The following is a 23,183-nucleotide window of genomic DNA, read 5'->3' on the forward strand; positions in this document are numbered from 1 at the left end:
TTCAATTCCCAAAATCCAACTTCACTCCCCAGAGCATGTACTCCTCACACGTAAAGCAATTTTTGGAGTGTCAAAAAATATCCAACGATTTTTTATGTATTTATAGTCACACCCAAATACTACTTGTAAAGTTATAGGCAAAAAAGCTAAACATTTTGGCCTGTGCAAAATTAACAAATTTAAATATCAAATGTCACCTCTTGCAATACTAACACGAATATTCACAAAGAAAATCAATTTTTTAAAAACATTTTATCATTTTTAGGGTACTGTTTATTCGAGAATCGGGAGCAAATGCTCACAGTAGCCAAAACACCCCTTCCCTTAAACTCGTCTTAAAATAGTATTCCATGTTTCTATATTTTGAGCGTCTATGACCAAAAGTATCAAATTTCGGTCTCCAAACCCTCGAGGCGCGTCCAGGCGTGTCGAGACAGATCTGCTCACAGCGAGAGTTGTCTGTGTGTGATCCACCATTTTGATCGTCTTTCTCCTCCTTGGGGGCAGTCCGGCCATGCCGGGAACCATCTGTCTTTGGTCTTTTGCCATCGCCTTAACCGTCCTCCTCCGCCACTTCTCGTTGATGCAGGCACGAATGGATTCCTCCGTCGTCGCCTCGACGGTTGCAGAAGCCTCCTCCGCGTCATGATATGTCATGGTCGCGTGCGCCTCGAGGGCCGTAGAAGCCGCCTCCGCTTGAAGTCGCGCCCGAAGCCTCGCTCGTCATGGAGGCACAAATGGCCTCTGTTTCGGCGCTCGTCGCCGCATGGACAAGGTGGCACCCAAAAGGTTCCATCGGCATGCCGGGTTGCGCCATGCGTCCATGGTGACCATTGCCCACGAAACGCCGCGAGATCTTTCGGGCCCGAATTCGATCACTAGTTGAGCAGTGGATTCCCGCCAGCTTGCTGAAGACCGCACGAGGGCACACTCCTCTTGGGAGCATCGGGGAGCAGCGTGGACGACCATATGCTCCTCGAGGCTGCAAGGAATGAGCTCCAAGTCCTCGGATTCTGGCATGCCGGAGCCGGATCCAGGCGCGTCCATGAAGGAGAACACTTGTTCTAGCCGGAGAGGAGCTTGGTAGTGTGGAGTGGAGTGGAATGCGGCTAGGGTTTCTCCCGAAGTGCGGATAGCATCCATTTTACATGGGGTCAGATGGGCTAGTGTGGGTCGGATGCTACATGGCGGGCGTGTCCAAGCATGTCTCGGGGAGTGCCGGTTAGTCCGGCCTTTTGGGCCAACTATGGAAAGGCCAGGTGGCGGTTTTACTTCCGAACATTGACCAGACAGCACGTCCAAACGTTTGGCGAGTATAGGGTCCGGTTGTAGATGCTCTAATGTATTTGTATTTTTTATTCTACCTATGAACATTGTTTTCTGAAATATCCATCTTTTATTTGTGAATGGAGAGAGTATTTTGCAACGACAGTACAACGAGCAAAGGAAAACGTTTACAGCCGGTGCGCCGGCCGAACGCTCGGGCCGGTCGCGTGCGACTCGCACGATCCCTCTGATCTGGCGGCCCCTGCGCCCCTGCGCTGCTGCCGCCCCTGTGCTATTGTCGTCCGCATCGCCGGCGCCTGCCCTCGTCGACCGCCCGCATCGCCAGTGCCCGCCCTCGTCGGCCGCCTGCTTCGCTGGTTCCAGCCTTCGACTGTCATCCTCGTCGCCTGTTGTCATGGTCGGGCTCGTGCGTATGCAAGTGTTGCAACCATCATTTAAAAAAGCTTCCAATGTTATTGAAAAAAGCTTTAATCATAGACAGAGAAAGCTCCAATCGACTCTGTCCAGCAAGGAAAGCTGCAACCATCATTTGGTACTATCGGCAAACTTTTTTGCTACATCCATCAAGACGGTGTTGCGTCTTCACGACGACGACGACGATGATTTTACTGCAACCATGTTTTTGTTGCATTCGACGAATTTTGCTACACCGCTCCTTGTTTTTATAACATCAATGATTTTTGCTGCATCGATTTAACGGCTCACATGCGATTGACTGAAAAGTTTCGGCCGGTGCGTCGGGAAGATCGGTGCGCGTGTGCAAATCAATGTTCAGACTTCAGGCAGGTTGAGACAGAACGACGAACTGGACCAGCTTTCAGTCTACTGTAGATGTCACCGGTTGACTCTCGGTCTCTTCCAAGTCTTCAAACTCACAGATACCACCGAAGGCGAACGCGAAGGGCAGGCGAGCCCAGCGGCATCGATGCGGAAAGCGGCGGCGTTAGTGGCTGTGGCGGTGGTCGTGGCCGCGGCTTCCATCGCCGTGCGCCAGAGGCTGCGGGAGGCGAAGCGGTGGGCGCGCGCGGCCGCCGTGTTGTGGGACCTGCAGGAGCGGTGCGCGTTGCCGGCGGCGCGGCTGCTGCAGGTGTCGGACGCGATGGACGTGGAGATGCGCGCGGGGCTGGCCTCCGAGGACGGGAACAAGCTCAAGATGCTCCTCACCTACGTTGACTCCCTCCCCTCCGGGTAAAAGTAAAACCCACCCGCTCACCCACCCACCTCCTCGGTTAAGATTGAGAGCATTTAGCCGATTATTAGTACCAATTTAATGAGAAATGGCAACATGCGTGGTTTTCTTGTGCTTGTAGTTATACAAAATGGTGAAAGAGAACTATACCAAGAAATTTAATTGTACAATTGCAGCATAGGCAGTCACCAATGTTTGTATAGCATATGTATGTGACTGTCCTTTATCGCAACTGTTGAATTGAGCTGCATTTTCATTACATCATCTAACCTCAATTATGCAACCACTGAAGGGATGAGAAAGGGCTATTTTATGCACTTGACCTCGGAGGAACAAACTTCCGTGTTTTACGACTTCAATTAGGGGGCAAGGAGCAGCGAGTTATCAAGCAAGAATCTGTAGGGGTATCGATTCCACAGCATCTAATGTCCAGAAGCTCGCATGTAATGATCATGTCCATTGGTCATAATGTTCATTCCATACATGTTTCTATTTTTCCTTTTTTTGCTAATCTTGCATGCTTGGCGTAAATTTTCAGGAACTATTTGATTTTATCGCTGCTGCACTTGCAAAGTTTGTTGCCTCCGAGGGTGAAGATTGTCATCTTCCGAAGGGCACTCGGAGAGAACTCGGTTTTACATTCTCCTTTCCAGTGAAGCAAACTTCAATTTCATCCGGCACACTTATCAAGTGGACAAAGGGTTTTGCAATTGAGGAAATGGTCAGTTTATTGCACCTAGCTTATGGAAACCTAATTAAAGATGCTAAGACAAGAAGTTGATTTTTTTTAAGGTATACAAAACAATATCAAGTATCATCCTACATCAAAGAAAAAGCAAAAACTCCTGTAGTTTCTTTAGAATTTCAGTTCGGTGATATGCTTATATGATTGTCACTGTATAAACAGATATGAACAATGTACCTGCATGTTTGCTTTCAAGTCAGGTTGGCAAGGATATCGTCGCTGAATTAAACGAGGCTATAAAACGTCAAGGACTTGTTATGAAAGTCTCAACATTGGTTAGTTTCTACTTATATGTACATTATGCTTACTGGGGGTGCTACTGTTGGAACACAGTCTTGGGGTGAAATGTCAGGTCTGTCTGTCAATAGAGACTGAAATATTGGACTATTTTGCAGGTAAATGACACCGTTGGGACTCTGGCTGCTGGTAGGTATGTGGATAATGATACTATGGTTTCTGTAATACTGGGAACTGGTACTAATGCAGCATACATAGAGCAGGCACATGCAATTCCCAAATGGCATGGCCCCCTACCCATGTACGGAGATATGGTGAGTGTCTCTTCTGCACCCATGAATGCAACTTTGCAAGGCTGCAAAAACCGCACAAACTATTTTGCTTCCACTACGACGTTTTTGCAGTTCAGTTGAACTGCAAAAACGTCTTATATTTAGAAACAGAGGTAGTATTACTTACAGTATCACAAGAACAGGAAATGGCGATAATAAGTGAAGAAAGGCTTTTACCCCATTGAGATGATGCTTTTAATTAGTATGGTTTGTAACAGGTAATAAACATGGAGTGGGGAAATTTCAAGTCCACTCATCTTCCACTCACTGAATTTGATCAAGCTTTGGATGCAGAAAGTTTGAATCCCGGAGAACAGGTATGTGGTGTTGCCCCCAATATACAGTAATGCAACTTCCCTGTTTTGTGGTTGAGGAGCTTGGATAAGAATATTTCCTTCCAGATTTATGAGAAGTTGACCTCTGGTATGTATATGGGAGAAATTGTCCGGAGAATCTTGCTACAGATGGCTCAGGAAGCTGCTCTTTTTGGTGATAATATACCCCCAAAACTAGAGACCCCATACATTCTAAAGTATGTTGTTCCAGTTATCATCCACTACTTTATCGTGCAAAGAAAATCCTTCTCCTGAATTGCTTACAGATGTGCTTAGTTGAATTTATTGCTTAACAGTAGTTATTGATGAGTAAAACTGTAAATTCAACAAAAAGAGCACCTTAAACAAGAAAATAGTGTGACCTTATATTTATTGTGTCATGTATGGATATGCTACTAGTAAAACTACAGTCACTGCATTTTTGTTCGTGCCAATGGCTAAACTAGAAGACTTCTGACCAAAAATATCTTGCTAGCCAATCCCTATTAGTGTATATCTTCAGTTTTTTATTCAGCCTGCAGTGCAAACTTTGCAGAGTACTAAACGGTCATTACAAGGCTTGATTTCTTTTGTGCTACCAGGACATTTCACATGTTGGTGATGCATCACGATGCATCACCTGATCTGAAAACAGTTGGTATCAAACTAAAAGAAATCTTCGAGGTACTCTCATCAACGAAAATTAAGTGACAGTGCAATTGTTTTTAATCCGTACCGCCAACCAACTTATTTTCTGACTTGTATGGTTTTCAGATCGAGAACACCTCAAGAAAAACCAGAAAACTTGTTGTGGATGTTTGCGAGGTCATTGCCACACGTGGTGCACGGCTAGCTGCAGCGGGGATATATGGCATTCTCAAAAAGCTCGGTCGGGCTACTGACAGGCTCGAGAAGCGAAGGACAGTAATCGCTGTGGATGGCGGAGTCTACAAGTACTATACTTTCTTCGGCGGGTGCATGGAGAGGACTCTGAGTGATATGCTTGGGGAGCAGCTGGCTCCCTCGGTTGTGATTAAACCGGTCGATGACGGATCGGGCCTTGGAGCCGCTCTCTTGGCAGCTTCCTATTCTCAGTACCTCCAGTCTGGTGAAGATTTTTAGCTCAATCTGATAGTCACTTTGATTCAGAAGCCATGCGGCAGTATACTGCAATATTCATCAGCTGCGCAATGGGATGTTAATTCAATTGTAGAACTGGTTCAAGGAACTGGAAATAGACCGTGTATATGGATTTCAGGGACAATTTGTTTATGCCAGCATTGCTTCCAAAATTCATAATCGAGCCATCTACCAAGTGTTACAACCATGGAGAAAAAGTTCCATGATAAGGTAGATGGCATGAAGGTTGATGTTGTGGTAGAGAAGACGAGGAATCGACACTGAGCGCACTCTGACAGCTTGCGTCTGTTCATTCATGTCGGTGAAAACTGCAACCCTCGTTCCGTTGTGTTGTGCTCGCCTGTCGACTCCTTACTTTTGGTGATAACTTCATACTTTTGTTATTCCTTTTTTTGCCAAATAGTCTTGTAGGAGTATTTGTTTACAGAGGGAAAACGTCTTATATTTGTTTATAGAGCGAGTATTATTGTGTGTGTGTGTGTATATATATATATATATATATATATATATATGTTGTGTGTAGGCTGTTACAAACAAGGAATTATTCCGATATCATCTTGTAGGTCTCTAAGGTGGCCACGAGAATGTATTAACCCTCAAGAATGGAATAAAGGAGCTGGAGGGCCGCAAAGGAATGCGAAAGTTGCAGAAAGATTTATTCCGTGCGGCGTTGCTCTCCCGTTCGTTCTTTCTCCTGGCCGACATGACATGATATATATCTACCCTCAAAGCCCGAACAGCCAGCGCCAACCTGCTTGCCTAGCAGCTGATCACAACCCAATCACTCGTCTTCGTAGCAGCTAGATATAGAAGCCATGGGCTGCTGCGGCGGTGGCGCCATGTCGTCGTCGTCGTCGTCGTCGAGGCCGAGGGGCGGCATCCGGGAGGAGACGCTGCTCCGCGTCCCGGGCGCGGCGGTGCACCTCGTTGCCGGCGGCTCCGAGGGGCCCCTGGAGCTCAGCCGCGGCGACCTCTCCGTCGTGAGGATCTTCAAGGACGACGTGGCCGTGACCACCGTGGTGCGCGTCGGCCGCGATCTCGGCTGGCCTCTGGCGAGGGACGAGCCCGTCGTCAAGCTCGACCGCCTGCACTACCTCTTCACGCTGCCGGACAAGGACGGCGCGCTCCTCAACTACGGCGTCTCCTTCGCCGACGCCACGCTGCTGCCGTCATTCGACGCGCTCCTCAAGTCCACCTCCTGCTTCTCCACGCCCTCCGTGCCGTCGAGGGGCTCGAGGCCGCCGCCGCCGGCGTCCGCGTCGGCGGACGGGTACTGGAACAGCTTCTCGCCGAGGGTGGAGGGCTACAACGGTGTGCTCGCCAAGGCCATCGGCGCCGGCACCGGCCACCTCGTCAAAGGCATCTTCATGTGCAGCGAGGCCTACGCCAGCCAGGTACGTTAGTGAGTACGTAGGACTAGATAGTACGTACTCCGCTCTGCTCCATAGCTTGTGTGTTTCTACTTTCTACAAAAGGCCAGTGCTCTGAATCCAGTGCCGTGCAGGTTCAAAAGGGAGCCAACCTGATGAGCCCTCAAGCGGCCGGCGGCGCGAGCAAACGCTTCGGCGGCACCGGCGGAGCTGACGGGAGCAGCCAGACAGGCCCGGTGAAGCGTGGAGGAGTCAACAAGAGCCTCAAGAGGTAGTAACTCAAATAAATGGCATCTCTTTCCTTCTTGTGTGAGTTACCACTTGCTCATCACTACTGAGTACTGATGTTGGTTGCTCAGGGTGAGGAAGCTGTCGGAGATGACGGAGAAGATGAGCAAGACGATGCTGGACACGGTCATCTCGGTGACGGGGTCCATGGCCGCGCCGCTGCTTCGTTCCAACCAAGGAAAAGCCCTCCTCGCCACCGTCCCCGGAGAGGTCGTCCTGGCCTCTCTCGACGCCATCAGTGAGTAGTGCCCTGGACCTGGAAACACCCACGAGACCTTGCCGTAACGGGCAAATCTTTTACTCACATCACATCGATCGGCTGCCTTCTTCCTGTGACAGATAAAGTTATGGACGCGGTCGAAGCTGCAGAGAGGAGGTCGCTCGCTGCAACCTCCAACGTTGTTTCTGGTGCAGTGTCCAAGAGGTAATAACATGAGCAGCTGAAACCATTTCTCTGTTCAAAAATCAGAGCACAGCAGTTGACTAGCTTGTGCTGTAGGTATGGAGAGAGCGCAGGGGAGGCGACCGGAGACGCGTTCGCGACGGTCGGCCACACCGTCGGGACGGCATGGAACATCTTCAAGATACGCAAGGCGGTCACGCCGTCGTCCTCCCTTCCGGGGAACATGGTTAAGAGCGCCGTCAGGAACAGAAACTGAGGCCGACTCCGCGCCACAGCACGGCCACCATACCAACAGGTTGCCCACAACACAGTTCACCTAACAGAGACATGTAATGCTACTCCACACAAGTTATGCAGTGTAATAACGTTTCTGCTTTGGCAATTTCGGATGCACTGCTGCTATGTCATGCTTATTACAAACGCTCTCAGCAATCCCTAGGATTCAAATGCGCAATCACGACTTGAAGCATGCAGGGAGAAAGTGCAGAATCAAAATGAACAAGTACAGAAATGGACGAGAAATTAAGCTGCCTTGTTACATCTTCCATGAACACTTTAGCCCTAAGCATGGATGTAAATGTCACAAGACGTTATGCCAAACCAGCTAGGTTCACATCCAGGAACGAGAAAAGCTTACTTCAACGCGTAGGAGAAAAAGACTAATAGGGGCGCATAACTATTTCGCCGTCACTAGACCACCGGGAGAACAGACTAACATGCTCGGCAAACCAAATGTGAATGAATGTTTACTTCTTCTTCTTCCCAGCATCAGCCTTGGTCTGCACAAGCCAGAAAATATCAATATAAGTTATCATGGTGAGCACTGGAAAGTAGCCAACAGATCCTGGATACACAAATGGCAGTGCTACAGTCTCATCATAAGTAGCTCACCTTCTTGACACCACGGATCTTCTTAGACCTGTTCTTACGCTCCTTAATTTGCTTGCGAGACTTTTCAACCTTAGTAGCAAGACCATTCTGACAAGGGGAATAGAGGAAATTATTTAGTTACTGGAATAACATAGGCATAATATAACATAAATAGCACCATGCATTGAAAATTCAGAACCAAACACAATAACAGCTATTTTATTCCTCTTCGTAACAATTACACATCCAGCCACATGAATAAAAAATTGTGTAACTAAATATTTACATGTTTTTCTATAGTCATGTATTACTCTCTAACACCATCAATCAACAAAAGGAAATATCAGACATAACAAGATGTTACATTATTATCTACTGAGCTTGATTGTTGTTGCAGCATACTGGTCCTAGGAGGTTAAGACTAACCTAATTGATGATTACTCATTTTTGTGTTGCAAATTTGCAGTATCCATTAAATGGAATATCTGCATTCTACATCTTTATGGGCTTTAACTAAAATGTGGAGACAACAGGACACAGAACATTTCAATGCAAGAAAACATCATACAAAATCTTGCACATGCATCCTGCATCCAGATATTTGTTCTGAACATCACAGACACCATATCATAACATAAATCGATGATACATTGGCAGCCACTATGCCGTTGCAAACAGGAGGCACACAGCACAACAAGTCAGGAACACAATTTACAACAAGTCAGCAGTGCCCAAAGAAAATCTACCGCCGCAGCCGGTAAATTTCTCATCCAGATACGCACGTGAAAACGGTATGACCAACCTGAACATCTAGGTAGTGGAAGACAAACAACTAGTCCCTCCGTTCACAAATATGAGATGTTTTGGATATTTCAATATGGATGACATTTGGACTGAAATGAGTGAATAAACACACCAGAACATGACTATATACATCTGGTTCACACAAAAAATAGAACATGACTACATTAGGATTGAAATGAGTGCAATGGCAACACGATTCACAAAGAGCGGTCCAGCCTGATAAAAGAAGCATTTGATTCCATAACCAAACGAGTGCAACGGCAACATACCCTGATCAGGCGGTACTTGGGCTCGAACTTCTTGGCCGCGTCGAGGTTGTCGTAGATGAGGCCGAACCCGGTGGACTTGCCGCCTCCGAAGTGCGTGCGGAACTTGAACACAACTATGCAGTTGGGTTCCTTCACGTCGTACATCTTGGCCAGCTTATCCTTGAGCTCCGTCTGCACACGGAAAAACCCAGACGACGATGAGATCGCTAGATCGTCACCCGAACAGCCCCTCCATGCGTGATCGACGTCTAACCTTGGGGACGTTGGCCTGGCCGGGGTGGATCACCTCAAGAACCTGAAAGTGGAAGGTGGTGCGCAGGAAAGAGTTAGTGATCTGAGAGATGTGATGATGAACTGATGATGGAGCCTGGGAGCCCCGACGATGAGGGCAGGGCGCGTACGAATTGCTTCCGGGAGAGGAGGCGGTTAGTCATGAACTTGCGGGTGCGGAGGGTCACCGCGCTGGGCCTCGTCTCCGCCATTGTTGCAGTTGGCCGCCGGCGTTGATGAGGGAGGGGAGTCGACGAGAAGGTGTGATTGATTCACTGGCTGGATTCAGGTTTGTTCCGCCGCAGGAAAACCCTATGGGGAAGGGTGAATGGGGGCGCTGGCTTATATAGTGTGGCCCTCTGGGATTCGTTCGGATAGTACTTAGATCGGATCGAGGAATACAGTTCGACTGATGAGGTTCTCTACCTTTGTTGTATTTTTTATTTATTTTTCTTTAGATAATTCGTGATTTAAAAATAAATAAATTAAAAAATGACAATTTTTGAAAATAAATGTTCAAGAAATCATCAAATATTCACGGATTGAAAAATGTTGGCATATTCACAAAATGTTCATGACCTTGAAAAACTATATTTGGGAAAGCATGTTCATCGGATTATTCATTGAATTACCACATCACACGTGTGGCAAGCGATCCAAGCAATTCAAAAAGATTATTCATTGAATTATATGAATCTCTTCATGTTTCTTTACTGCGTAATTTTATAGCTTTGTATTTCTCTTTGATATATCCGTCTATTTTGGTCAAGTTTGACTGATTTATCTTCAATACGAGAGGTGTTTTGTAGTAGGCTCAATCTTGTAGTGATCATGTCGAGTGGCAGAAAGGATAAGTGCACGTATTATATTGTCGTTATTAAGGATAAAATAACGGAGTTTGATCATATTGATTGGTCTCTTCCTGTCTACATTATGCCATCCTGCTTATTGCGTTACTCTCTTTGTCATGAACTTAATATTTTGATATGCATGTTGCATAGTGGTCTTAAGGTGGAATAATAGTAGTAGATGCAATTGAATTAATGGTCTACTTATCAAGGACATAATGCCTATCCAACACAATAAGCTGCGAGATAGGGGCGAGCGCTGGTGGTGTCCACGTGGGTAGCCGAACAATGCATGGATTAAGGTAGCTAGAGAAAAAAACACAACGATATTTCTATGCAAGACGTAGGGTGTCACACCCTGTGTTTTGCCTCTTTTGACTAACTCAACATAGCTCAAAAATTAGAACCAATTAAAACTTTTGCGTGTGCTTGTGATACTTGAACCCATTGCTATTTGTTTGCTTGTTTTACTGTGTTTAAGTCACAAAATTTCTCCTCCTCACAAAACTCATCTCCTTGATCCAAATCTTTGCCCAATTGATCATGCCAAGTGTATAGGGCCTAAAACTAAAAAAATACAAAATATTTTTTTGACAAAAAAAACATTTATTTGATTTAAACTTTCAACCCCCCTGAATTGAGGTTTATACTACTAGTCCTCAAATTAAGAGAAATGTTTTACTAGAAAATTTTTATTTTGACCTATTATCAAAAAGACTTCCCAAAACCATAAAATTATTATTTTAAAAGTTATTTTCCTATTTCACTTAAATACCCTTTTCTGAGGCTGGAAATGGTCTCTTATGAGGGTTTTTTTATTTTTCTTAAATACTTGAGAAAAATTAGGAAAACTCACTAGACATGTATTTTAATATATAAGAGTTTCAACACATGGTAATGTTCAAAATATTGGACAAAACCCTTCTAAACCTTTTCTCACATAATAAGAAATGTTCCATATATAAGAAATATTCTCACATAATTCCAGGAAAATTCTAGCAAGTCACACATTACATATGTGATTATCTTGCCAAGTTTCATCTCAATCCAAATTGATTTGATTCACCAAAATATTCCAAAACCCTGTTTGTCGAGATCCAAACTTGAGCAATTTACATTGCAAAGTGTCTCCAATTATTCTCAAACTTTGTGGACATGTTCTAACTCTAATAATGCATCCACACAAAGTGGTGCATCAAGGAGAACATATCCACTTGACCAAATCTCCCCAAACCCATCTCTGCCGATTTATAGAATTGGGAAGTTTTGCATTGTCAGTTTCTCCAATTAGTCCCAAACTTTCTGGGCATGCTTTAATCCCCAAATTATTCCACCACACCAAGTGGTGCATTGGGGGGACTAGATTTGCATGACTAAACCCAAGGAAATCCATTTTTGTCCATTTCTAGGCTTTCCAAAGTTTGTATTGTCAACTATCATCAAATAATCCCAAAATTGGTGGTCACGGCCAATTGGTCTTACCATTTACTCCTGGTAAATACCAAGGCCATAGGATTCCTATGCCTGGCCCAAACACATCACAAACACCTTCTGGACAAACATAGTTGACCCAAATAGATTCTTCTTACCTCCAACTTTTTACCACAGCTTCACGTTGATGTATTCTACCTCCACTAACTCTCTCTTGGTTAGGGAGCAATAATTGGTGGGTAAAACCCCTTCATTTCACTGTTTGGACAACATTGGCATGCCTTTCTTTCCCCTCTTTGTCCATTATGTGTTCAAGATTGCCCCTAGACTCCCCCACAACTCCATTTGCATGTTAAGGAATCAAACCAAACCAAGGATGGCATGATCATGTGGAAAATATGAGCAAACCATCTAAACCTAGATTTCACCAGCTAATAAAGCTTTGAACTACAAGTACCCTATAGACTTATCTCCTTGAGCTGGAATTTGGTGTGCACTTAGTCCTTCCGTACCTAAGCCACCTAGACAACTTTTTACCTCCTTTGCTCTTCAGTAAAACCCCTAAGATAGCTCCCAAGTTTGTTGTTGAAAACTTACGTGCACTTAAAACCAACTCCACCCACCTCTATATGGATCCAAATTGCATCTGTTCCCTCTAGCATGCATGCCTTGCATGCTAGACAACTTGGGATCACCAAAATGACGCTCTGGACATAAGTTGGCATGGTGACCACACCTGTGTCGTGCAGAAACGATGCTCTGCCAAGCCATCTTGTCCTCTAGCTTGGGTCTGGCCTCGACAGGGTGCCTACTCATGCCAGGGAATCCCTCTCATCATTCCATGCCGCTTACCGACACTCGCAAGCCTCCAAGGCGGCTCAGGCGCGCATGCTCGCTGCGCCCAGAGCATTCGAGGCACACCCGAGCTCCCCCTCGTTGCCCTCCTACTCTACCTCTCCCCCGAGCCCCCTATAGTACCCAGTCGCTCTCACTCCCTCTCATCTACCTCCTGGGCCTCCCCAATTGATCCCTCGTGCCCTCCTCCTCCTCTCATGGCCGCCATGCCGCCGCCTCGGCATCGGGTAAATTCGGGCACCCCTGGCTCCCTCCTCTCCTCTTGGCTTCACCAGAGCGCCCAACACCGCCGCAATCTCCTCCCGCGCTCCTCTTCTTATTCCCGGTGGCCTGAGCGCTGCTCCCACGACCGCCCGTCATCAGCCTCCACTACGGCCAAGGCCCCACTCTTCCCAGCGCTCCTCGACAAGAACATGACCCCTATTCGGATGCGGGGCTCCGTCCTGAGCACTCCGGTGGTTGGAGTGCCGCTAGAGGTGGCATGTGTTGTCGGGACGATGTCGGCGAGCGCTCGACCGTGCCCCCATGCCCGTCCCCTGCTCGAGCGGAGATAAGAGAAAGGCCTGGCAGGCAGGGCCTGCGTGTCCGCGGTCGACAGGCCGAGCCTGCCGTTTGAGTGGACGCAGGAACGTGTGCCCCCACTTTCCTCTAGGGAAGGTGTACTCCAAGGAGTACACCATCGACGTGGAAACCTTCGCGTCATGCATGAGCCACCAGGCTGGCCCAATGGTTATCCACCGCCCACGGCGTGCTTTAGCCGTGGGTAAATTCATTTTTCCTTTACTTTTTCCAGTGAAGCACATTAATTTATATTAAATTCATTTTGGCTCAAAAATTAATGATTCAAATTCCGAGGAGCTTTTAAAATCATGCCCTATCCAAATATGTGCATTGCACATTTTTCCAGAAAGATTTTCTAGAGTATTCAAATCCAAATTTCAATTTGAATTATTCAAACCCTAACTTGCAAAAACCCTAGAGAGTCCAAATCAACTTCAAATGGAGTGATTCAAGTTCCTAGATGACCATAAAACCATGGACTGGTTTTCTAGCCATGGTGAACATTTTTCCAATGCTATAATTTGATTGGACCAAATAAATAGCCCCATTTCCATCTATTCCATTTAGTAAATTCATGAGAAAGTCATGTCAACTCCAAATCTAAGGAAACCACTTCCAAAATCTTCTAAATTCATGCCCTAATTGATGGGTGCATTCACTCATTTTTATATAAATATTTTATGTAGACTTCTTGTAGGATCAATAATGCCTCCATTTCCACCATTCAAAAACCTCTCGTGATCCCAAATCCATTAGAACAACTTTAGGTATTTTTCTGATTACCATAGACATCCTAGAAAAAATAAAGTTTCTATTTTAGACCATTTTTATTTCTCTGCTTGTTGTGTTGCTTATTGTGGTTGTTTCCGGCGATAGTTGACGAAGTAGGCGAGGTGCTCGGAGTTGGATCAGAAGTTTGTGAAGACCTCAAAGACTTTGCCGTGCCAGGCAAGGAGCCCTTTGACCATGACTATGAAACCATTTTTCACATCTAGGTTCAGATGCTACAGGAAATGTTCATGCCACTAAGCTTTCTGCATTCAACACTATTATTAGTAGTTACGGGAGTTGTCACTTACTAGGGTGTCCACCTCTTATTATGTATTTTTAATTGTAGAACTTATGCTAACTCAATGTTAGAATATATAGTATTCATGTAAGTTATCCCTAACCGTTAATTTGAATTTTAGAATTTTACATGTTAGTCTTTTAGGATCTTGTCGATGCCTTCTAGATATTAGGTTCATGTTTAATTAATGTTTATGTTGCTGCTTAGATGGTGCAACATTGAATCTTTTAGTTTAATTCCACAACATTGCTTTATAAACCTCCGGAAAACTTTGATTGGTTGTGTTGCTTGCTTCTAGTGTCTGAGAATCTGCGATTAAAAAATATTGTGGTACTTTCCTAACTGATGGTGGTTCTTTGTACTTCTAAAGAAAACTAGAGGCTAACAACGTGTATGTTATTATTAAAGCATCTTCAAAAGGCGCCCAAAAAAGACCTCGCGCTCTAAAAACTGCTGTTTTTGTGCGTCGGAGACAAAAACAGTGCTCCAGCAGAGGCTGTAAAATAGGGCACGCAGAAAAAGCAAATGTTGAACGCGCTGGCTTCCGGGCTGCATATTTGGGGCGCCGGATTGTGCGCACTGGCCGCCGCTGTAGGTGGGGTCGTCGGATTGTATCATATTTTACAACGCTTGTTAGATCAAACATTCTCCAGCGCGCTAAAAACGCTATTTCACTGCTAATTTTTTTAGCACGCGTGTGTTGAAGATGTTGTTACTGGAGCAAATGTGTGTCAACTCATGTGAACATTGCCGCATAGAAGACACATTAAGGCGCTTCAACAAGACAAGTGCGCCACACGCACACACTCATGAGGCCCGCCATTGGCTGACCCCAACCGCTTGTATTTGATTATGCCATGAATGATCACAATTATTAATATGCGTAATTTTATCAATTGTTCAATACTAATTTGTCTGCTATATTATTACTATGTTTTTGAAAGAGATGCAACTAATGAACCTAAGGCAACCGGTCCATTCTCCATTAGTTTACATGCTCCTACAATTGCTACCTATTTTGTCGTATTGCCTATTAATGTCTACTTGTTTTTAATCTTGTGGCTGACAAGAACAAAGGAGATGATAACCCTTTTATTTTTGTTGGGTGCAAGCAGTTGTTGTGTTTGTGCGTAGATGTTGCTAACATTTTTAGTGTAGTGCCTTTTATTGGTTTGATAAACTTTCGTTCTTAACTGAAAAGAAATACTTTATGTTGTTGTGCTACATCATCCTTTCTTTTTAGGAAAATTTAACAACTTGAGCAGGAATAGCACCCGACGATGGAGCTCTGGCGACGAGACGAAGTCTCTGCCCGTGTTAGTCCATGCCGGCTTTACCATGGAGCAGACGTGAATGCACCTAGACGTCATCATGTGGGTCAGTCTCTCATGTTGTACTTTTCCTTGTCGGCGACTACACCTTCGTTCACAAGGTTTACGGTCGTTGGACATAAACACGGGAAGAAACAACAGGGACATGAAAGACGGACGCTAGCGAATATTTAGACTAGGTTAGGGTACGATTGCTTTTGTTTAACGAAATATGTCGAAAATACAGCTCAGTTTAAATTAAAGTCACCTAGTTTTCATAAAATATCATTCGGTTTATTCATATCTCATTTAAACTGTATATGGACAGGGTTGATTTCATATCATTATCCGCGCACATGTTCGCATGCGGGTCCATTTTAGAGTCTTCGAGATGCGCTAAGCCGATAACACCGAATATATAAAGCCCTGTCGCTGTAGACAGAGGACAACTAATGGCTTAACAAGTGAACTGATACGTGAAGGAATTGCTCTTTGCTGCAAGTCTGTTCCGTGTTAACGTCCACGCGGGGGTGGTGGTGTACTCCTGCTAACTGGGCGGGGGAGCAGCTCACGCAACAGTGAAAACGTTGATTTCCACCTACATTTCGTTTCTAACATCATCTCCAACAGACAGACGTGTGGTAGGGTCGCACGCTAAAAAGATATTTGACGTTAAAATAACGTTTTTAGACATGCGGACATGTGTTAGCTTTAGCAGGCGGTGTAAACTTTAGCGCCCCGTAGGTCACGCTTCAACCGTGACGCTAAATATACAATGCACGTGTTCAAACATACATAAAAAAGCAAATACTAAAATTCGACTAATTCATCGTCAAACATTGAAATTCACATACAAACTAGCAAGCAAATTCAAATCCATAAAACATACTAATAAAATAAAGTACACATAGACTACTCCTTCTCCTCCTCATTGATGTAGTCCGTCGACGACAACATCATGTCCTCTCATCCGTCATCGTTCAAGTCTCAAGTCGTGTCCCGATTCTCCAACCGAGAAATCGCTAGTGCCTTGTGCCTACACTTGTCCTGGCATTGCACATCTAACTCTGCCTTCCTGTTTGCCCAAAAATCGTTCTCGGCAACGACGTCCTTCGGGTGGCGCGCACGCCACTCCGTCAAGGCGGCCTTGTCCCTCTCGGTGATCAAGAGACGGCGCCCTCGATTGTGCTGGGCGCGCACGTGAAAACATTATGAAAATCCATCTGCGCCTCAAGACGTTGTAGGCGCCACGCCATTACGTTGTACGCGTGGGCGACCTCATGGACGGACTCGAACATGCCGAGCCCGAGGCGCATGTCGTCGGAGGGGATCTCGGCGTAGAACATGCCGGAGGGACCGTGACGGACGCCGCGGAAGCCCGAGCTGCTCCGGGGACGCGGTGGCATGGCGGGGCGTGACGGGGACGATAAGCTGGAAGAATAGAGAGCCCGAGACGGCAAGGATGGAGTGCGAGGAGAAGGTGCAGAAGGAAATGGGGCGGTTGAACAGTGCGGGCGCGGCGCGGGATTTATGTAGCACGCTAACCGACGCACGCTAAAATTAATGTGCGGGCTGCCGCTTTTCCCTGCACGCAAATTTCCTTTTAGCACGCCATGGTTTCGTGCATCTACCGAGCGCACGGCATGGCTATTCATGTGCCAAAACATCGGTATTTACCACACGCACTAAGTTTGATACGTCTGTTAAAAATGCTCTAAGTACAGTATTAGGCTGGTTGTCTATGATACCACATCCGTAATGCATAATATTATATGTTAGTATCATAGGATAGTTCAGTTATTGTCATGCAAGACACATAGTAGCACATCATTTAATATGATACGGTATCATCATATGATAGTCAATCCTCTTTTTTTTATTTAATTCTATGTCATCTCATCAAAATTGTCTAGTTGACATACATGATACTACCTATACAAAGCAATTTTACTTTTCCGTTTGACAATGCCGACAATGTCAAGAATGACGGTTGGCGTTGGACCATCAATTTATTACGCAATTTGTTCCTGTTAAATTATTATTTTGACAAAAACAGCACGAGCTTTACCTTTGCATTATAATGAGAGAAAAAGGTGTACAAAATACAATGGGAAAAGGCTAAGCACCCCGAACAGAGAAATTAAAACAAGTTTATCGTTTGCACACTGCAAAGTGCAGCACGCTACCCCTCAGCCGTATTGAAAAGTTTTAAAGCCTCGTTGTGCATTGTACTGTCTTCACAAATCAGGTTGACCACCGCTATTGGAGTCATCTCCTTATCTTCGAAATCTCTTCGGTTTCTCACCTTCCAAAGTTGCCAGGTGTTGTATGCCGACAAGATTATCTCTTCCTCATCCCTTGTTGGCTCCCCTCGTCGAGAACAGAGCAATTTCCACCAATCTGACACTGAAGTTGCCGCAAGTATCCCACCGCTCATCCTGTCATTTGCACCAATGACAAGATGTCAGACCTTTCTCGCATAAGGCTGCCCGTAATGAAAGTATCATAGACAATTTTAATGAGGTGACATAAAATTAAATAAAGATAAAGAGGGTTGAGTATCATATCATGATACAGTATCATATTAAATGATGTGCTACTATGTGTCTTGCATGATAATAAATGGACTATCATATGATACTAACATATGATATTATGCATTACAGATGTGGTATCATAGACTAGTATCATATGCATGTCTATGAAGTTGGCCTAACAACATTGAAGCTTGACATGAACAACGGTCATCGATTCCTGATCACATAGCCTGCAACAAGTATTGTGTGGCCATCCTCTCTTCTGCAACAATTTGTCCCTGTTATTAAGGATGATTTGAGGATATGCCCCACCTTTACTTGCACTTCTAGGATTTGCCCTTGTTTACATTGACATTGATCTTTTGCCACACTTTGACAGAAGCTTAATGATTTGCCCTTGGCAACATGGGCCCATTGTAAAATGTCTAAACAGCCCCTGCCCTGCTCAGTCCACTCGATCGAGCACATCTCTCAGCGAGCATTTCTCTGGATTGGAAGATCTGAGGTGGAGATGGAGCTCCCGCCGTGCGTTGCTGTAGCTTCGGCAGAGGTGATCGCGGCTCTACCCGTCCGGCCTTGTTGCTCGTCCGGCTCGAAAAATCTGGACCTCTCCAAACACGGCACTGGAGCGAGCGCGGATGAGGTGACGTCGATCGTAGCGTGCGCGGCGCTCGGGCTCGACGACCTACAGCCACCGGTCTGCTGATGGAGCACTTGCTTGGGGTGAGGAGCAGAGACCGGACGGACGGCAACGTCTCGAGGCAGACGGCCAGCGGATAAATGCCTGGCGTGCTTATGTGCGTGAATGCCATGTGTGTGCGTGATCTAGCAGCTGGGCGCGCGATGTGTGCTAGCCTGCTAGGCGTGCGTGTGCCTTGGCGTGCATGTGTGCATGTGTGCTTTGCGTGCGTGCTCTAGCACCTGGGCGTGAATGCTTGCTCTGTGTGTTGTGTGTGTGCGTGCTCTAGCACGTGGGCTCCCCGGCTGTTGCTGCTGCTACGGTTGCATGCACGGAGAAGGACGCTGTTGTCCGAGCTCGCTCCCTAGCTCCCCTCGTCGAGTTCACCATCACCGTCGTGGGCATGGACCGTGGACGACACCATCCGCGTGCCACATACGGAATGACCCTTCCTCGTTTCGTGGGGAGCTTGCTAGAAATGGTCGGCAAGGTCGTCGCGGCCAAGCGCCAGAGGATCTTGCCCATGAACGAACCCAGGAGCTGCGCCTAAGAAGGGCATTTGGGTCATCTAATTACACTCTTCAAGAGGGAACCTCTGGGCGCCATCTCGCGGCATCCACGTGTGCAAGAGCAACTGACGAGGCCACTGTTTTGTCGGTCGTTCCTTTTCATTAAACGAAGTAAAAAAAAGCCTCAACGCACGCGGCCCAGTCCCGCACCCCACGCTTTCTCCAACCCCCACGCAACCTCCTCCTCTTCTCGTCTCTTCTTTGCCTCGCCGCCGCCCCCAATGCTTCACCCCCTCGCCATCCATTGCAGCAACAGGGCGCCGACCTACCTCGTCTCCCTTCTGACCTATGCTCTCCACCGTAGTTGCTCTGCCTCATGGGTAGGTATTCTTCGTCTTGGTGTTGAGAGAAGAAGCACAAAGATGGGTGGACCTGGGCGACGGCTACCGTCCAGCTCCCTAAAACGAGGGATTCGTTGTAGTGATCTCCCCACACGACGACTACGAGGAGGAGGACTATCTCGTCCACCACGAGGCACGACCACCCGACACTGGTGAAAACTGCAGCGATAGGCCGTCAGATCCGCCGTCCGCCGTTCTTCCGCTCGAGGCATCCGTCGTTCACGTGCTCCTCCTAAAGTTGCTCCTCACCATCATGGGTGGATGCCGGTGAGGCCAGCCTTCCCTCCACACGCAGGTGCTCCCCTGCTCCCCTATCTCTCTTCCCTGACCCTTTCTCTGTTCCTGGTGGTAGCACATTAGTGGTTCAATAGGTAGATTGGTCAGTTTCTGAAGTTTGTAGAGAAGACTACACCAAATCTTGCCCACGCTAATTCTTTCATTTTTCTTTTTTAATTGTTCATCTGTGTTTTTAGTCAGTTTAACCATCTTTCTCCATGATGAAATTAGTAACTCTCTTTCCAAGTTCCGAGTTGGGTACTATCAATGGTATGAGCACATAGCTGGACATCAGGATATTGTTAGCTTTTGAACATGCGTATGCAGCTGTACAGGCGTGCCTACGCAATTCTTGCTTCGGCCGGCTACTTGACGGAACTTGCGTAACTAGCGACACGAATAAAACTGATCGATGGATTTGATGGCTAAAGGCCCGTGTTGAGCCTTTGCTTTGTATTGCTTTTTGTTTTTCTGGTGTTACAATCAACACCCCTAGGGTGTCTTTTATACACGTTCACAAGGGACTATGAAAATAGACTAGGACTAGGAATCCTAATACTACTAGGACTCGGTTTGGCTTTCTTTCCTAATCCTAAAGAAACAACATGATTAACTTCTACATTCACCTCCTTAATCTTGTTGCTTGACTTCACTTCCTACACTCCGACTTTCCTCCTCATCTCGATGAAATTCTGTCGACCGAGGGACTTGCTGAAAATATCGGCAAGTTGGTCTTTCGTGTTCACATGTTGAACCCCGATCAACCCTTCTTCAATGCACTCCCGGATATGGTGGAACCGGGTATCTATGTGCTTGCTCCTTTCGTGATGAACCGGATTTTTGCACAACGAGATTGCAGCTTGGTTATCGATCTTCAGTGACACCTTCTGCACCTCCCGCTTTGCAAGAATAGCTAGGAGTCTTCTCAGCCACACTGCTTGACAAGCCGCCGTGCTTGCCGTATGTATTCTGCCTCGCATGAAGACAGTGCCACCACCTTTTGCTTCTGAGAATTCCAGCTAATCGGATTCGAGCCAAGGTAGAAAACCATGCCCGTTGTGCTCTTTCGGTCATCAACATCACCTGCCATGTCACTATCTGAATATCCACGAAGGATCAATCCTTCCTTTCCCTTTCTGTACGTGCAACCAAGATTAATCATGCCTTTCACATAGCGCAAGATTTGATTGACCGCGCTCATGTGCTCGGTTGTCGGATTCTCCATGAAACGACTCACGATCCCTACTGAATAAGCCAAGTCAGGTCGGGTATGCACCAAATATCTTAGGCTGCCCACAACGCTTCGATACATTGTGGTGTCCACCGGCGGATTTGAGCTACGCTTGCTCAACTTGTGACGTTGGTCCATTGGAACTTGTGTCTCGTAGCAATCTGACATGCCACACTTTTCCAATAACTTGACCGCATAAGCCGATTGACATAGGGAAATCTCTTCGGAGCTTTGCTTCACTTCGATGCCCAAGTAATAGCTGAGTAATCCCAGATCGCTCATGCTAAACTTGTTCTTCATTTGCGCCTTGAAACGTTCAATTTCTTGTACGCTATCTCCGGTGATAATCAGATCGTCGACAAAAACTCCAACTAGCAAGTTTGAGCCTTTGGAGTTCTTTGTATAGACTGCGTGCTCGAGGGGACATCTCTTGAACCCGAGCGAGACCAAACTTCGGTCTAACTTTGAGTTCCAAGCTCTTGGCACTTGCTTCAACCCGTAAAGTGCCTTCTTGAGCTTGTAAACTTTCCCTTCTTCACCTTTCTTCTCGTAGCCGAGGGGTTGTTCTACGTACACTTCTTCTGTGAGATCGCCGTTGAGGAAAGCGGATTTAACATCCATATGATGAACCTTCCAATCCTCTTGTGCTGCCAAAGCTAGGAGCACTCTCACCGTCTCGATTCGAGCAACTGGTGCAAACACCTCATCATAGTCTACTCCTTGACGTGCAAACACCTCATCATAGTCTACTCCTTGACGTTGTATGTAGCCCTTTGCAACGAGTCTTGCCTTGTATTTCACAATGGCACCCTCCTTGTCCTTCTTTAACTTGTAAACCCACTTCAAACCTATCGCCTTTTGGTTTGGAGGTCGGGTTACCAAAGTCCACGTGCCATTGCTCTCAATCGCCTTCATCTCCTCATCCATGGCATGCGTCCAACTACGACTTTTGCTCGCCTCTACGAAGTTCGCCGGCTCCTCAACTCCGAACAGACATAGTCCGGAGTACTCGAGCGTAACTGGCTTTGTGTACTTGTAGACTTTCTTAAGGGTCTTGTAGAGACGAGGCCCTGAGGAGTCCGTTGTGGCTTGCGAAGGAGGCGACACAAATTGTGTCGATGTTGATGCACTTGAGGAAGATGGCTGAGTCTCGGGCGTGTCATCGACATCCGCGTCGTCGGCGTAGTCGTCATGATCATGATCATCATCTTGATTGTCATCGTCACTATGCGCCTCGTTGTCGATGTTGTCGTCGAGATCTCCACCCGTGTAGTGCGCTTCGTTGTCGCTATCTCCTTGCGACCTATGCACCTCGTCGTCGGTGTCGGCACCATGATGATCACTACCATTGTTGTCACCTTGGTTGGGCGTTTTATGAACCACTTGGACATCCTCCCGTGCATCATCATCAGTTGGAAATTCAACCGTGAATATGTTACTGTTTGGAGCATTGTCGGCTGTGGCGCTCCAATTCCACGCTTGGTTTTCTTCAAACACGACGTCGCGTGAAATCCGTAGACGCTTGGTTTGTGGATCATAGAAGCGGTATGCTTTGGTGCTGGAACTCCTCTCATATCCGATGAACACCATCTTGGTGCTACGATCGGCAAGCTTTGAGAGATGCGGCTCCGCCGTCTTCACATGTGCCACACACCCGAACGTCCGTAGATGAGACACATTCGGCTTACGTCCGTAAATTGCTTCATACGGAGTCTTGCCGACCACCGCCTTCGTTGGAGCCCGTTTGAGAAGATAGACCGTCGTCGAAACAGCTTCTCCCCAAAAAGTCCCCGGTAGGTTCTTGCTCTTGAGTAAACTCCTTGCCATGTCAACGACGGTTCGGTTGCGTCTTTCAATGACCCCGTTCTGCTGCGGCATGTAAGGTGCCGTGAGGAACCTTTTTATGCCAATCTTCTCGCAGTAATCGTTGAATTCGTTCGACGTAAATTCTCCATCGC

The 23,183-nt window shown here is 46.5% G+C and overlaps 3 protein-coding genes across 4 annotated transcripts; 2 read left to right on the forward strand and 1 right to left on the reverse strand.

The window, feature by feature from the left end:
- The first annotated feature begins 2,059 nt into the window (after nt 1-2,059).
- Nucleotides 2,060-5,403, forward strand: LOC123444309 (hexokinase-9-like). Of its 2 annotated transcripts, XM_045120992.1 has the most exons (9): nt 2,065-2,475; nt 2,769-2,919; nt 3,015-3,197; nt 3,422-3,496; nt 3,617-3,772; nt 4,009-4,107; nt 4,192-4,322; nt 4,707-4,788; nt 4,879-5,403. In XM_045120992.1, exons 1-9 carry the CDS (start codon nt 2,213-2,215, stop codon nt 5,224-5,226), a joined length of 1,488 nt encoding a protein of 495 aa, XP_044976927.1. In that variant the 5' UTR covers nt 2,065-2,212; the 3' UTR covers nt 5,227-5,403. The 2 variants fall into 2 exon arrangements, with proteins under 2 accessions (XP_044976928.1, XP_044976927.1); XM_045120993.1 differs by lacking the exon at nt 4,192-4,322 and having other exon boundaries at nt 2,060-2,475; nt 4,879-4,968.
- A 390-nt stretch (nt 5,404-5,793) lies between these two features.
- LOC123444311 (senescence/dehydration-associated protein At4g35985, chloroplastic-like) lies at nt 5,794-7,687 on the forward strand. The gene is made up of 5 exons (XM_045120994.1): nt 5,794-6,638; nt 6,749-6,885; nt 6,974-7,140; nt 7,242-7,326; nt 7,402-7,687. Exons 1-5 carry the CDS (start codon nt 6,060-6,062, stop codon nt 7,559-7,561), a joined length of 1,128 nt encoding a protein of 375 aa, XP_044976929.1. The 5' UTR covers nt 5,794-6,059; the 3' UTR covers nt 7,562-7,687.
- A 129-nt stretch (nt 7,688-7,816) lies between these two features.
- LOC123444312 (40S ribosomal protein S24-1-like) lies at nt 7,817-9,918 on the reverse strand. Its single transcript, XM_045120995.1, has 5 exons — nt 9,650-9,918; nt 9,502-9,543; nt 9,249-9,419; nt 8,197-8,283; nt 7,817-8,084 (listed from the first exon to the last, which is right to left on the reverse strand). Exons 1-5 carry the CDS (start codon nt 9,728-9,730, stop codon nt 8,052-8,054), a joined length of 414 nt encoding a protein of 137 aa, XP_044976930.1. The 5' UTR covers nt 9,731-9,918; the 3' UTR covers nt 7,817-8,051.
- Nucleotides 9,919-23,183: the final 13,265 nt, after the last annotated feature.

This window comes from Hordeum vulgare, chromosome 3H (genome assembly GCF_904849725.1).
Source record: "Hordeum vulgare subsp. vulgare chromosome 3H, MorexV3_pseudomolecules_assembly, whole genome shotgun sequence".
Taxonomy (NCBI): Eukaryota; Viridiplantae; Streptophyta; class Magnoliopsida; order Poales; family Poaceae; genus Hordeum; species Hordeum vulgare.